This window comes from Pipistrellus kuhlii, unplaced genomic scaffold (assembly GCF_014108245.1).
Source record: "Pipistrellus kuhlii isolate mPipKuh1 unplaced genomic scaffold, mPipKuh1.p scaffold_m20_p_30, whole genome shotgun sequence".
In the NCBI taxonomy this organism is placed as follows: domain Eukaryota; kingdom Metazoa; phylum Chordata; class Mammalia; order Chiroptera; family Vespertilionidae; genus Pipistrellus; species Pipistrellus kuhlii.
Genome location: NW_023425530.1, coordinates 5,490,067 through 5,502,569, shown reverse-complemented (window position 1 = coordinate 5,502,569; position 12,503 = coordinate 5,490,067). Strand labels below are relative to the sequence as shown.

The window sequence follows — 12,503 nt, the reverse complement described above, 5'->3', positions numbered from 1 at the left end:
TCCTACATCCCAAACAGCCCCTGGGATCTCCATGCCCTCCCCAACCCTGGTGAGTAAACGGGGGTGGCTCATTCTCAGGCACAAGAAGCAGCAGGAGCAACAGTCCGCAGGTGGAGGAGGGTCTTGGCTAGTTTATTTTCTCTCTGGAGGGGTCTTCGAGGAGAGCAACCCGGCTGCTCAAGCTGTGGGGAGACAGGATGGGTAAGGGCCAGGTCTGGTCCAGGGGACCCAGGGAGGGCAGTCAGGGGCAGGAGCGCAGGTTGGGAGCTGGGAGGCTCTGTGCTGTGGGGTTGGGCCGGGCCGGGGAGGACCCACACCTGATGGGAAGGAGCGGCTCTTGAGGAAGGGTGGCTGGGAAGGGTCCTGGTCCGAGTCGGAGTCCGAGTCCCAAGACTGAAGTGGAGGACTCAGGCATCTGTGACCGTTGTAGCCTGCAGGGACAGGTCCCATTCTGGCTCTCCGTGCATGAACCCCGAATGTGACCCTTGAAAGACCTCCGAATATGGATGGACCAGTGTCCCTTAATCATGCCCCTTGAATGTGACCCCATGTGATACTTGAATTTTACACCAATGATCCTTAAAAAACAGCCAGGTGACCCGGAGTGACCCCTAGATGAAATCTCCAGGGACTCCTAAATGTGACCCCAAATTAAAAACGTGGCCTGGCTGGTATAGCTCAATGGTTGAGCATCAACCTATGAACTAGGAGGGTGGGTAGTTCCTCCTGGGCTGCTGGCTTGATCCCCAGTAGGGGGCATGCAGGAGGCAGCCAATCAATGATTCTCTCTCATCACTGATGTTTCTATCTCTCTGTTCCTCTCCCTTCCTCTCTGAAATAATTTAAAATATTATATATAAAAATATTTAAAATATTATATATATATTAAAAAAAGAAAGAAAGAAACCCGTCCAGCTGATGTGAGTCAGTGGTTGAGCTTCGGGCTTGATCCCCAGTGGGGGGGCATGCAAGAGGCAGCTGATCAATGATTCCCTCTCATCTTTTTTTAATGAAACCCAACATGTGTGACCTCTAAATATGGCTTTGAACATGACCTCCATGTGTGAAGCTGGAGAATGACCCCACCCACCCAGGAGCATGGTTCAGTCCCTCTCACCCCTAAGGTTCCCAGTCTTGGGACGGATTCCCGAGGACAAGTTGAGGCCATCAAAGGAGTTCTGTAGCATATGCACGGCGGACCTGCAGGAGGACGGGGAGCTGGGGGCCCCAGGTGACTCTGGACTGCTTGGGGCTGGGGCATGGGGCTGTTAGGGGGGCAGAGGAGGAAGGGAGTCCTGCTTGGAGATGGGAGGTCTGGACTCAGATGGCTTCTAGGTTCTGGGGGTCGCAATTTGATCAGATTAGGAGTAGGGCAGGGCAGATGAGGGCCAGGGGTCAGAGAGTTGGGGCTGGGCATCACCATATGTCACTCAGCTCCTTCTGGAGGTCATTCCTCCAAGAACCTTTGCCTCCTGATGGCACCTCCTCTGCCTCCAGCCAGCTGGTTGTCTCACACCCCTGCTGTTTCATCTTGGTCAAGACCTGGGGCTCCCACAGGGGTGGGGAGAGAGAGAAGAGCAGTCGTAATAATGTCTGTGCAAGCAGAAGCCTGTTTGGCTCAGTGGAAGAGCGTCGGTCTGCAGACTGAAGGGTCCCGGGTTCGATTCCGGTCAAGGGCATGCACCTTGGTTGCGGGCACATCCCCAGTAGAGGTGGTGCAAGAGGCAGCTGATCAATGATTCTCTCTCAACGATGTTTCTAACTCTCTATCCCTCTCTCTTCCTCTCTGTAAAAAAAATCAATAAAATATATATATTAAAAAAAATAATGACGGTGCAAGGTGACCATTACATGGCACTTATTGCATGCCAGGTTGCCCTCAGTTCCTGCAGCTACCCCTTTCAGGCAGGGATGTGTGTGTTTTATCCATGACACAGATGAGGAAAGTGAGGCCTGGAGAGGCCAAGAAACTCGCCCACAGTCACACAGCAGTAAGCAGCAGAGCTGAGATCTATGTCCAGGCCTTCTGGCTCCAGCCCGATGTTGGAGGCCGGCAGAGATCCCCAAATCCCCAACCCACGAGGGGCCCCTGTCCTCTCCTCACCTTACGGCACTTCACCTGGTTCTTCTGCATCTTCTGGATGTTCACCAGGTTCTCAGTGATCTCTTCCTCCTGTGCCTCTGTGAGGGGAGGAGGCTCAGGGAGGCTGGCAGCAAAGGACACCACCACCCTCCCCTCCCCCGCCCCCCCCCCCCGCCCCGCCCCCGGGCTCCAGGCACTCACGGAGCTTCTGATAGATGAAGGTCACCTCCTCCCGAACCAGCTCTAGCTCCTCCCACAGGAATTTCTTGCTGAGGGGACAGTGCAGTCTAGACCCACAGCCCGGGCCCAGTGCCTGGCCTCCCGGCCTCACAATCTGCCCACCTGCCTCTCCAAACCTCCTCCACCTCCCATGTTCCCATCTGGTCAACCACCATTTCCCCCAGGCTCCACCCCTCCCCAAGTTGCCTACCCACTTTCACCCTCCAACTACCATTGGCCCCCCCACCCTCGCCCTCCCCAGTCACCTCCTCCTGACCTGCAGCCTCCCATTCCCTCAGCTTCCCATTGCTTGTCCTCCATCCCTCTATCTTCCTCACCCCTGACCTCCCATATTCCCAGCCTCAGCCTGCATCAACCTCTCCATCCTACCTCCTTCCCATCCTTCCTTCAGCTTCCTGTCTTCCTTCCCTGCCTTTGGCCTCCCAGTCTCCCCACACACAAACACTGAAGCTGCCTTCGACCCTGTCATCTGCTCCTCTTGTCCTCTAAGCCTTCCATGGCCCCCCATCACCCTTAGACAAGCCTCTCCCGTTTCCTCCTCTTGGCCTTCCCTCCCTCCCACAGCCTCCAGGCCTCCCCCTCAGCACACCCACCTGTCTCGGATCTCCTGGGCCAGCAGCTGCAGGCAGCGGGTGGTGCGGGTTCTCTGCACCTCCTCACTCTCCCGCAGGGTCTTCTGCAGCCCCTTCAGGCCTTGCGCCAGGGCCCCGTACAGCTCCTGCTGTCCCTGATCCGCGTCGGATTTGTTTCCCTCTGTCTGGTGGCCCGTGGGACTCAGGGCTTCTTCAGAAACAGTGGGAGCTGGACTGAGCCCCAATCCCACTGAGCGCAGCTTTGAACCCACGTTTGCCCTAGCCTGGCTGGATCCCGACCCTGAATCCAGGCTCGCCCACTTCTCTCACTCTGACCCAGCCCACCCAGACAGCCTCCCGCCTGGCCTTGACCTCAGACCAGTCCTCACCTTCAAGCTGCTGGATCTTGATTTGCTGCAGGCAGCTCTCTTTCTCCAACATGGTCACTGAGTGATTTAGGAACTCAAAAGCCTGTGGGGGAAGAGGTCATGCCTGGGAGGCAGGGCGGGGGGGGGGGGGGGGGGGGTGAGGAGGGGACAGAGGTCGCTGGGCACAGGGCTGGCTGAGGGGGCTAACCTTAGTCTGGGCCTGTAGCTGGTTCTTGAGTGACTCCAGTTCGCAGCGCAGGAGCTTCTGGGTGTCAGGAATCATCATGGTGGGCTTACCTGCGAGCAGAAGTGTGGGTCGGCCAAGCTGGGCAGGGTGGGGGCAGGGGCAAGGTCAGGAGCAGGGATCACAGAGCCTGAGGTAGAGGCAGGAGTAGGGGGTCATGATCAGGGACTGGGATGGAGGGCAAGGTCAGGGGCAAGAGGCAGCCAATGCTGGGGCAGGGCTGAGCGGGCAGCAATGGCAGGATTCCACGGAGGCTGGGACAGAGGGTGGAAGCAGGAACCAGCAGGTCTTGCACACCCAGTCTTGTTAGGAGGGAGGGTTCTCACCTTTGGTTTTAGAAGAGCTGGTCTCCGATGGTTTCTAGGATAGGGGAGTATGAGGGCAGCAGAAATTCATCCCTGGGCTGTCTCCTTCCTCCCCCCAACCCAGTGTCTGGACCCGAGTTGAGTCTGCTGAGTTCTGGGTGTCTCAGAGCCTGAGTGCAGACATATCTGTACATGCTCAGAAGTGCACCTATGTGGCTTGTAGCCTACATGTGCAGGGCCTCTGGGCTGCCCCTGACAGCATGCACCTGCCAAGCCCCATCTCTGGGCTGGGCTCAGAAAAGGGCCCTCCTCTGTAGGGGCAAACGACATTGACAATGGCTGCCGGCAGCACCAACAGCACAGACGCATAACCATGTGTAATCCCACCACAATCACAGCGACATAAACACAGACACAGGCGTGCACTCCAAGGCATCAGACCCAGGGCGCCCATGCACACTCATCTCAGACACATAACCAGACACAGACACAGTCACAGCCAGAGACAATGACAGAAAAGATTCCACTGAAACACACCATCCCACGTCCATTCCATCCATTCCCTCATCCATATTCACTGCAGGCCAGCTGAGCCCTGGGAGGTGTTCTGGGTACTAAGGACTTCCCTGTCTCCCCAAACCCCCACCCCCACCCCAAGCCCCGCAGCAATAGACGGTGGTGCAGCAGGAAGGGGGGTCTGGGTGCGGGTAACCTTAGTGATACTCGAACGCTTCTTCCCAAGTTCCTGGTCATTATAGCATTCCTGCGAGTCCGCGTTGGGGAAGTGGGGAGACCCATGCGACTGAGGCCCCGAGTCCCTCCCTGGCTTCCAGTCTATAATTGTCACCGTGTTCTCTGAAGCAGCTGGCCCCGGGGTCTCTAGATCTGGGGTCCTGGACCAGTGAAATGTATAGTTCAGGTTCTTGTTGTCTGAGGCAGGGCCTGGTGGGGGTGGGGAGTGAATGAGGACATCCTGAGAGCCGACCCGGAGCACGCCAGCCCCTCCCAGCCCCCCAGCTCTGGAGCAGCCCCTCAACGAACCCCAGTACTTGTCACACTTGTTGTTATCAAACGAACACAAGTTGGAGGGCGACGGAGATGAGCAGTAGCAGGGCAGAGAGTAGTCAGAGTCCCGGGGCAGGCCGGCCAGAAGAGGGTCGCTTCGAGTAGGAAGGACAGGACAGGGGGCTGCACTGAGACCAGCCCCCATGTCCCGACACTGCAAGGCCCTCCCTGACACCTCACAGAGGCCTCAGCCCTGAACACAGGGCCTCCAGCTACGGGAGGAACAGGATGAAAGTTGATCCCAGCCCCGGGGGTTGGGATGGGAAGTGAGAAGGACCCAGAAGACCCCCCAGGAGAAAGGGAGGTCTCAGAAGAGTCTAAAAGAAAAAACCCAATCCTTAACATTGGGCCCTGTCAGGAAACAGCATGTGCAACCCTAGCCGGTGTGGCTCAGTTGGTTGGGCGTTGTCCCACGCACCAAAAGGCTGCTGGTTAGATTCCCAGTCAGGGCACATGCCCAGGGCTAGATCCCCAATTGGGGGCATCCAGGAGGCAGCCAACCAACGATTCTCTCTTACTGTTGATGTTTCTATCTCTCCCTCTCCCTTCCGCTCTGAAATCAATAAAAAAATAGATTTTAAAAATATTTTTTAAAAATCAATCAACTATTCTTTAAAAAAATAAATAAAAAAGAAAGAGCATGAGCCAAAGCTTGGAGGCGTGGAACCATGTGGTCTGGGATGATAAATTCAGGACGGTTGGAGGCAGAGTCCAAGAGGCAGCAGCAGGAGATTAGCAGGGCAGTTCAAGCAAAGCATTGAAAGCCGAGCAGAGAAGTTTGGACCCGGCTCCCCAGATACATGGGAGCCATCGTGTGTGAACAGGAGAGGCAAGGCCTATCTATTTAATACGAATTATAAGACATGTCTATTCAATTGGGGCCCAGGCCCAGGCTAAGTGGGGCTGGGAACGAGAGAGAAGGCAGCTCTGCCTCATCCCAGGGGGAGTGGTCAGGGCTGGCACAGATGGAGTCACATGGGACAGAGCTGTCTGGGAAAACTTCCAGGTGGGGGGGGTCTTGCCTCCACCTGGAAGCAAGACAGAAAGGCCGGCCGAATCCGGTTTGGCTCAGTGGTAGAGCGCCTGCTTGAGGACTGAAAGGTCCTGGGTTCGATTCTGGTCAAGGGCATGTACCTTGGTTGCGGGCACATCCCCAGTAGGGAGTGTGCAAGAGGCAGCTGATCGATGATTCTCTCTCATCGATGTTTCTAACTCTCTATCCCTCTCTCTTTCTCTCTGTAAAAAAATAAAAATAAAAAAAAATCAATAAAATATATTTTAAAAAAAGAAAGGCCACACTCTAGAGGTTTTTCTGAGTCCTCCAGTGTCCTTCTTCTGCCCAGTCCTAGAAAACTGCTATGCACCCTTCAAGACCCTATTCAGCATCTGCTCTGTAAAAGCTTCCTTAATCTGTTTTTTAAGAAAGATGTCTTTTCTGATTTGAGAGAGAGAGGAAGGGTGAGGGAGAGAGAGAAACATCAATGTGAAAGAGAAACATGGATCAGCGGCCTCCTGCACGACCCCTGGTGGGGATCCAGCCCACATGCGCTATGGGATGTCTAATCCCATAGACACTGGAGTGTATTATGGGTAACTAGCACTTTAAGGGCTTTTTATTCACTCCCTGTGGGCCCAGTGGCTGCTTCTGGAATCTGGGCTGGGGCCACAGAGGAGATGGACCCTGTCATTGACTTTCTAGTGCAACCAACTGAGCCACACCGGCTGGGGCCCTTGATCCTTTTAAATGGATTTTTAGAGACAGAGGAAGGGGAAGGGAGAGAGAGAGAGAGAGAAACACTGATGTTAAAGAGAAACATGGGTAGGTTGCCTCCTGCATGACCCCTACTGGGGCTCAACCCTGCCACCCGGGCATGTGGCCTGACAGGGAAACAACCCGTCACCTCTCAGTGCATGGGAGGATGCCCACCCTGGCCAGGGCCCTGGACCTGTTTTCAAGCTCATATTTTCTGAGTACCTCACTGAGTGGGGGGCACCACCTTCAACACTCATCTTCACACCCATCTTGTCACACAGAGGTTGTGCTTCTGCCTGAAATGTTCTGGAGTACCTTTTCAAGAGGCACTGGAGACCCTCTGGCTGGATGGTGTGGGTTCAAATCCTAGCCCTGCCCCTTCCTAGCTGTGTGGTATTGAAAGAATTACTGAACCTCCCCGTGCCTTGGTGTCCCCAACTATAAAAATGGGATAGCACGCTACCACATAATTGCTGTGATTAAGTAGATTAATCCACGCCAGTGTTTAGCACACAGCAGTGGGAAACTCAATGTATGCCCTTGAATGTCACGCTGAGAACTTGGGATCTGGGAGTCATAGGAGCCCTGAGAGGATTGGAGGAGAGGGAGGACCCGTTTCTGAGTGCCAACTGCAAGTGGAACACCCTCCCCCTCCCATATCGGTTGTTCCTCCTGAAGTCCCTACAGGGAGAATTCTTGGGGAGAGAGGGGAGGGTCATTAGCACGGGCCCCGCCCCCCGGGCCTTGAGTCCTACGCCTCACATGCTCCTGACCACTTCCCACTTCCACCTACCACATAGCACCTGCTCATACTCTCCCATCAGGAACCGCGAAGCCAGTCCCCAGCTGTGACGCTGAAATTTGATCCTGCGGGGACACCATCACTTTAAAACCCGCGGAGCCCAAATGCGGAGTCACAGAGAGGGGCGTGGCTGACGCGTTGGCCCCGCCCCCTCCGTCGCAGCCCGCGGCCTCATTGGCGCCTTCCCGCTTCCGCAGATCTTGGGAGCCGCCGCGTAATTGAGTAAAATCCCGGAGAGGGGGCGGGGCTTCAGGCAGGTTTCTGCTAAGCGATTAGTCGATAGCTAAGGGGGCTGTACAGAAGGCAGCAGGTTACGATCGGATTGGCTTCGGGTTCAGCTGGGAGGCGGGACGAGTTCTTGGTCCCACGAGGAGAGGTGGTGAGGATCCTGGGAGTAAAGTACCGGGCCCGGCCCGCTGGCCCCCGAGATCGGCCTCTGGTCTCGGACTCCTGGGTATTGCGGGTTGAAGTCCGGATTCCTATTGTTGGGATCGATGTCTCTGGGATGAGATTTGGGGGTTTCTCAGGATTAGATGGAGCCGGGGTGCTTTGGGGGATCTTCATACAGATATCTGGATGTAGTTATGGGAGCAGGATCTTTGCTGTTAGAACTGGGATCCCGACGTGATATTTGAGAGTCACTGAGGTGATCTCAGAAGATCTAGGGCGACGAGTTTGAGCTGGTGGGGCTGAAACTTGGGGGTGTCGGAGATGGCATGAGTGTTGGGGTCCAGAGAGGCTGAGATCTTGAGGGCTGACATTTAGAGAGATGGGGTCGGGGGGGGGGGGTCGCAGGGCCCGACCCTTATTCCTGGTGATCCCGGCCTTGCGCAGGCTCACAGGGGCTGAAGGCCAAAGGTAAAGCTCTGAGCCACTCGGTACCTCCTTCCCAGGCCCGCAAGATGGAGGAAGGCGGGGACCTGGCAAGCCTGACTAAGGTGGTCCATCTCCTGGTCTTGTCCGGGGCCTGGGGCATGCAAATGTGGGTGACCTTCTTCTCAGGTAGGGACCCTCGTACTGGACGTCATGGATACGCAGGGCGGGGGCAGGAATGAGAGCAGGACCTGGAGTGTCCTAAGGGATGCCTACACTCCACAGGCTTCCTGCTCTTCCGAGGCCTTCCACGGCATACCTTCGGTCTTGTGCAGAGCAAGCTCTTCCCATTCTACTTTCACATCTCTATGGGCTGTGCCTTCATCAACCTCTGCGTCTTGTTTCCACAACACGCCTGGGCTCAGCTCACATTCTGGGAGACCAGCCAGGTATGCAGACTTGGGCTTCACTACCCTCTGAAGAAGACTCCTTCCCAGTACCCCTCTGAGCTCCTACGGCCCCTCCTTTGTGAGAATTACATCACAACAAAACTGTGCCTTCTTCCTGGTGGATACAAAGCTTGGGCTCTGTACACCTGTGAGCAGTCCACAGCCTGCATAGCCATCCCCAGCAGCCCTGTCTATCCTATTCCCCTATCTGCTGGCTGCTGCTCCCTCGCCTCCCTCTGGTTGGGCCTGCTGCCAAGCTGGGGTGACTCAGCTGGGCTGGGGCACTGACCCCAGCTCATTGTTTCAAAACTAGCCTGACTGGGAATTTAAAGTCCCCCACCCCCATCCACGCATTTTCCCAATTACCAGGCAAGGGACCTTCCCTGCATCTCATATTTCTCTATCCCGCCCTCCCACTGCCTCCATTGTGTTCCTCAGATGTGAGCAGGTAAAGCCTGACAGGGATTTCAAGAATAATCCCATAGACACTGGAGTGTATTATGGGTAACTAGCACTTTAAGGGCTTTTTATTCACTCCCTGTGGGCCCAGTGGCTGCTTCTGGAATCTGGGCTGGGGCCACAGAGGAGATGGACCCTGTCTTAGGTTCTCTCTTTTGGGGGAGCGAGGGGGGCAGTTATTGTGCGGTTCCAATTTGGGGAAGAGAGGTCCTGCTCTGAGATACCGTCAGTTTGTGGGAAAAGAGGACACAAGGCTGCATCCTGGAAACGTCCAGTCTGACTGTCAGAGAAGAGGAGGCTCAGAAGGTTTGGGGGGTGCTGATATGGAGCTTTTCCTGCCAGCTTCAGATTGTTAGACCTGGAGCTCTGGTGTGTGTGTGGGGGGGGGGGGGGGGCTCCCTAATCTGGGTTGTGGAAGGAGTGGGAGGCCCAGCTTTGACCCTCTGCTGTCCCCCAGCCCCTCTGGACCTTGAGGATGCAGAAGGCCCCTCTTCCAGGTATGGCTCACCTCCCACTACTTCCAACAGCTCTGCCTGATGTTCCTGAGTCTCACACTCGCCACCATCAATGCCCGTTGGCTGGAGCATCGCACCACAGCGGCCATGTGGGCCCTGCAGGCCATTGAGAAGAAGCAGGGCCTGGGTGGGGAGGTCCCAGGCCGCCACCAGGGCCCGGACCTCTACCGCCAGCTGCGGGAGCAGGATCCCAAGTACAGCGCCCTCCGCCAGATCTTCTTCCGCTACCACGGCCTGTCCTCCATTTGCAATCTGGGCTGCCTCCTGAGCAATGGGCTCTGTCTGGCTGGCCTTGCCCTGAATCTTAAGAGCCTGTAGCACCCACTGCTACTTCGTCTCTGCTGGAGCCCCAAGATCTCAATAAACCCATCTTTGGAAATGGCTGCTGTCCTTTTTCTCCCACTGGAAAGCAGGGGGAAAGGTGGACAAGAGTGGAAGCGAGCGCCTCTGTTTCTCCGTTCACACTCCCCGTGGTGATTTGGAGTGTTAGCTGTTACAGCCCCTAAGCTCTTCCTATCACAGTGCCCATGTGCTGAGCACCCACTGTGTGCCAACACATGGGCACTGGAGGTAATCATTCACATGCTGGCACCATATATTATTGTAGCCATCGCTGGTTCTGATCCCTAGGAGACAAGCATATTTTCAACCCCACTGAATTGGGGATGGCCATGTGTCTTGCTTTGGCCAATGAAATGTAAACAAACCCCAACAGTCATTTCCAAAGAGAAGGGTACACCCTAGCCCGTTTTTCTCAGTGGTGAGGGAGTCAGCCCTTGGACCAAAAGGATCTCAGGTTCGGTTCCTGGTCAATGGCATGTACCTCGGTTACAGGCTTGATCCCCAGCCCTCGTCAGGGCACGTGCGAAGGAGGCAACCAATTTATGTGTCTCATGTTGATGTTTTCTCTCTCCCCTCCTACTTCCCTTCCACGCTCTTTTAACATCAATGGGAAAATATCCCCAGATGAGGATTAAAAAAGAGAGAGAGAGAGAGAGAGAGAGAGAGAGAGAGAGAGAGAGAAGGGTATAATGGTCCCTTATCCATGGGGGATAATTCTAAGACCTGTGATTGCCTGAACCATGGATAGTACCAAATCCTGTATATATTATGATTTTTTCCTATCCACACATACCTTTCAATTAAAGCTCTTTATGGCTTCTCTGGAATGTCTGAATTGCCAGCATCACTACTCTTGTGCTTTGGGGGTCATTATTATTATTTTTTAAATTATGGGTTTTTTAAATTTCTTCTTTTTTAGAGAGAGAGAGAGAAAGGAAGGAAAAGGAAGGTAGAAACATTCATGAGAGAGAAACATCAACATGGACTGGCTGCCTCCTGCACACCATCCTCTGGGGATCGAGCCTGCAACCTGGGCATGTGCCCTGACTGGGAATGGAACTGGCGACCTCTTGGTGCACAGGGTGACACTGAACCACTGAACAACAGCGGTGGGGCTGGGTCATTAAGTAAAATAAGGGTTACTTGAACACCAGCACTGTGACACCGTGACATTTGGTCTAATACCTGAGATGGCTACTAAGTGACTCATGGGTGGGGAGTGTCCACAGCGTGGATATGGTGGACACGGGTAATTCACATTCAGGTTGCATGGAGCAAGATAGCGCAAGATTTTGTCATGCTATTCAGAATGGTACACAATTTTAAACATAGAAATTGTTTACCCCAGACTTTTCCATTTGATATTTTCAAAGAGAGGTTGACCCACAGAAAGCCAGTGCACGATTTGCCACATTCTCCCTTCTCCACAATGACCAGTGTGAGAAGCACACCTTAAATGTTGGGTGCCATTGAAGTTTTTGGGCTGCTTGTTACTGAGCATATGCCACTCCTTCCTGACTGATGCATGTCATTTTTGTTCCTTCTCACGGCAGTCCTCAGAGGCATCTGCTGTTTCATGAAGCAGTGGTGCTCAGAGATGTTCAACAGTGGCTTCAGGTGGAGTTGGTGGAATTTGAACACCAGCAAAGCCTAAGCTGCTATCACTGCACATCCTCTCCTGCTGGCATAAAAAACAAACAAACAAACAAACAAAAACACCTCTAGGACCTCGTTAGGGCTGGATGTGCCAAATTTTCATACTGTGTGGCCTCGGTCAAGGAGCTGATCCTTTCTGAGCCTCAGTTCCTTTCTTTCTTTCTTTCTTTCTTTCTTTCTTTTTTAAAATATATATATATTTTATTGATTTTTTACAGAGAGGAAAGGAGAGGGATAGAGAGTTAGGAACATCGATGAGAGAATCATCGATCAGCTGTCTCTTGCACACCTCCTACCCGGGATGTGCCCGCAATCCAGGTACATGCCCCCGACCGGAATCGAACCCGGGACTCTTCAGTCCGCAGGCGGACGCTCTATCCACTGAGCCAAACCGGTTTCGGCTGAGCCTCAGTTTCTTTATCCATAAAGTGGAAATGAATCCCAAGGGCCCTTAAGAGTATTTGGCAAAGGGACCACTCTGTGGTCAGGCGCACTGCGATTACAAACACTAATTCTCAGGCCAGAACCCGTACACAACCCTGCGAGGTGGAGACTCTCGTGTTGAGTTCAACCATTTGACAGTTGCGGAAACTGAGGCCCAGGGAGGCTAAGGAACTTCTCCAAAGTCACAGGGGCAGAAAGCGGTGGAGCTGGGCCTCGAACCTGGCTCCAGAATCCCGCACGCGCTCAATCGCTCTGCACCCAGTAGGAGTTTTATAAGCAGTGTATAGTCGGGGCGGGTGCAGGGGGAGCTCCGGACCTCTGAACTCGGGGTGCCGCTTCCACCCTCTCCCCACTTTCCTTGAGTCCCGCCCGGCCCCGGCCCCGCCCGGCCCC

The 12,503-nt window shown here is 54.4% G+C and overlaps 2 protein-coding genes across 9 annotated transcripts; one reads left to right on the top strand and one right to left on the bottom strand.

Annotated features, from left to right (window-relative positions):
- Nucleotides 1–109: 109 nt before the first annotated feature.
- Nucleotides 110–7,623, bottom strand: CCDC159 (coiled-coil domain containing 159). Of its 6 annotated transcripts, none has more exons than XM_045589251.1 (13): nucleotides 7,424–7,623; nucleotides 4,854–4,972; nucleotides 4,660–4,754; nucleotides 3,834–3,867; nucleotides 3,472–3,560; nucleotides 3,285–3,366; nucleotides 2,917–3,106; nucleotides 2,285–2,352; nucleotides 2,105–2,181; nucleotides 1,421–1,542; nucleotides 1,118–1,200; nucleotides 318–431; nucleotides 110–182 (listed from the first exon to the last, which is right to left on the bottom strand). In XM_045589251.1, the coding sequence occupies exons 1-13, from the start codon at nucleotides 7,426–7,428 to the stop codon at nucleotides 178–180; spliced, it is 1,083 nt and encodes a 360-aa protein (XP_045445207.1). In that variant the 5' UTR covers nucleotides 7,429–7,623; the 3' UTR covers nucleotides 110–177. The 6 variants fall into 6 exon arrangements, with proteins under 6 accessions (XP_045445207.1, XP_045445205.1, XP_045445208.1 ...); XM_045589249.1 differs by having other exon boundaries at nucleotides 4,525–4,754; nucleotides 7,424–7,621; XM_045589252.1 differs by lacking the exon at nucleotides 4,854–4,972.
- Nucleotides 7,624–7,746: 123 nt separating this feature from the next.
- TMEM205 (transmembrane protein 205) lies at nucleotides 7,747–10,047 on the top strand. 3 transcript variants are annotated; one of them, XM_036459786.2, is made up of 4 exons: nucleotides 7,747–7,886; nucleotides 8,326–8,434; nucleotides 8,531–8,694; nucleotides 9,681–10,047. In XM_036459786.2, exons 2-4 carry the CDS (start codon nucleotides 8,335–8,337, stop codon nucleotides 9,984–9,986), a joined length of 570 nt encoding a protein of 189 aa, XP_036315679.1. In that variant the 5' UTR covers nucleotides 7,747–7,886; nucleotides 8,326–8,334; the 3' UTR covers nucleotides 9,987–10,047. The 3 variants fall into 3 exon arrangements, with proteins under 3 accessions (XP_036315679.1, XP_045445210.1, XP_045445211.1); XM_045589254.1 differs by having other exon boundaries at nucleotides 7,782–7,914; nucleotides 8,323–8,434; XM_045589255.1 differs by having other exon boundaries at nucleotides 7,792–7,811.
- Nucleotides 10,048–12,503: the final 2,456 nt, after the last annotated feature.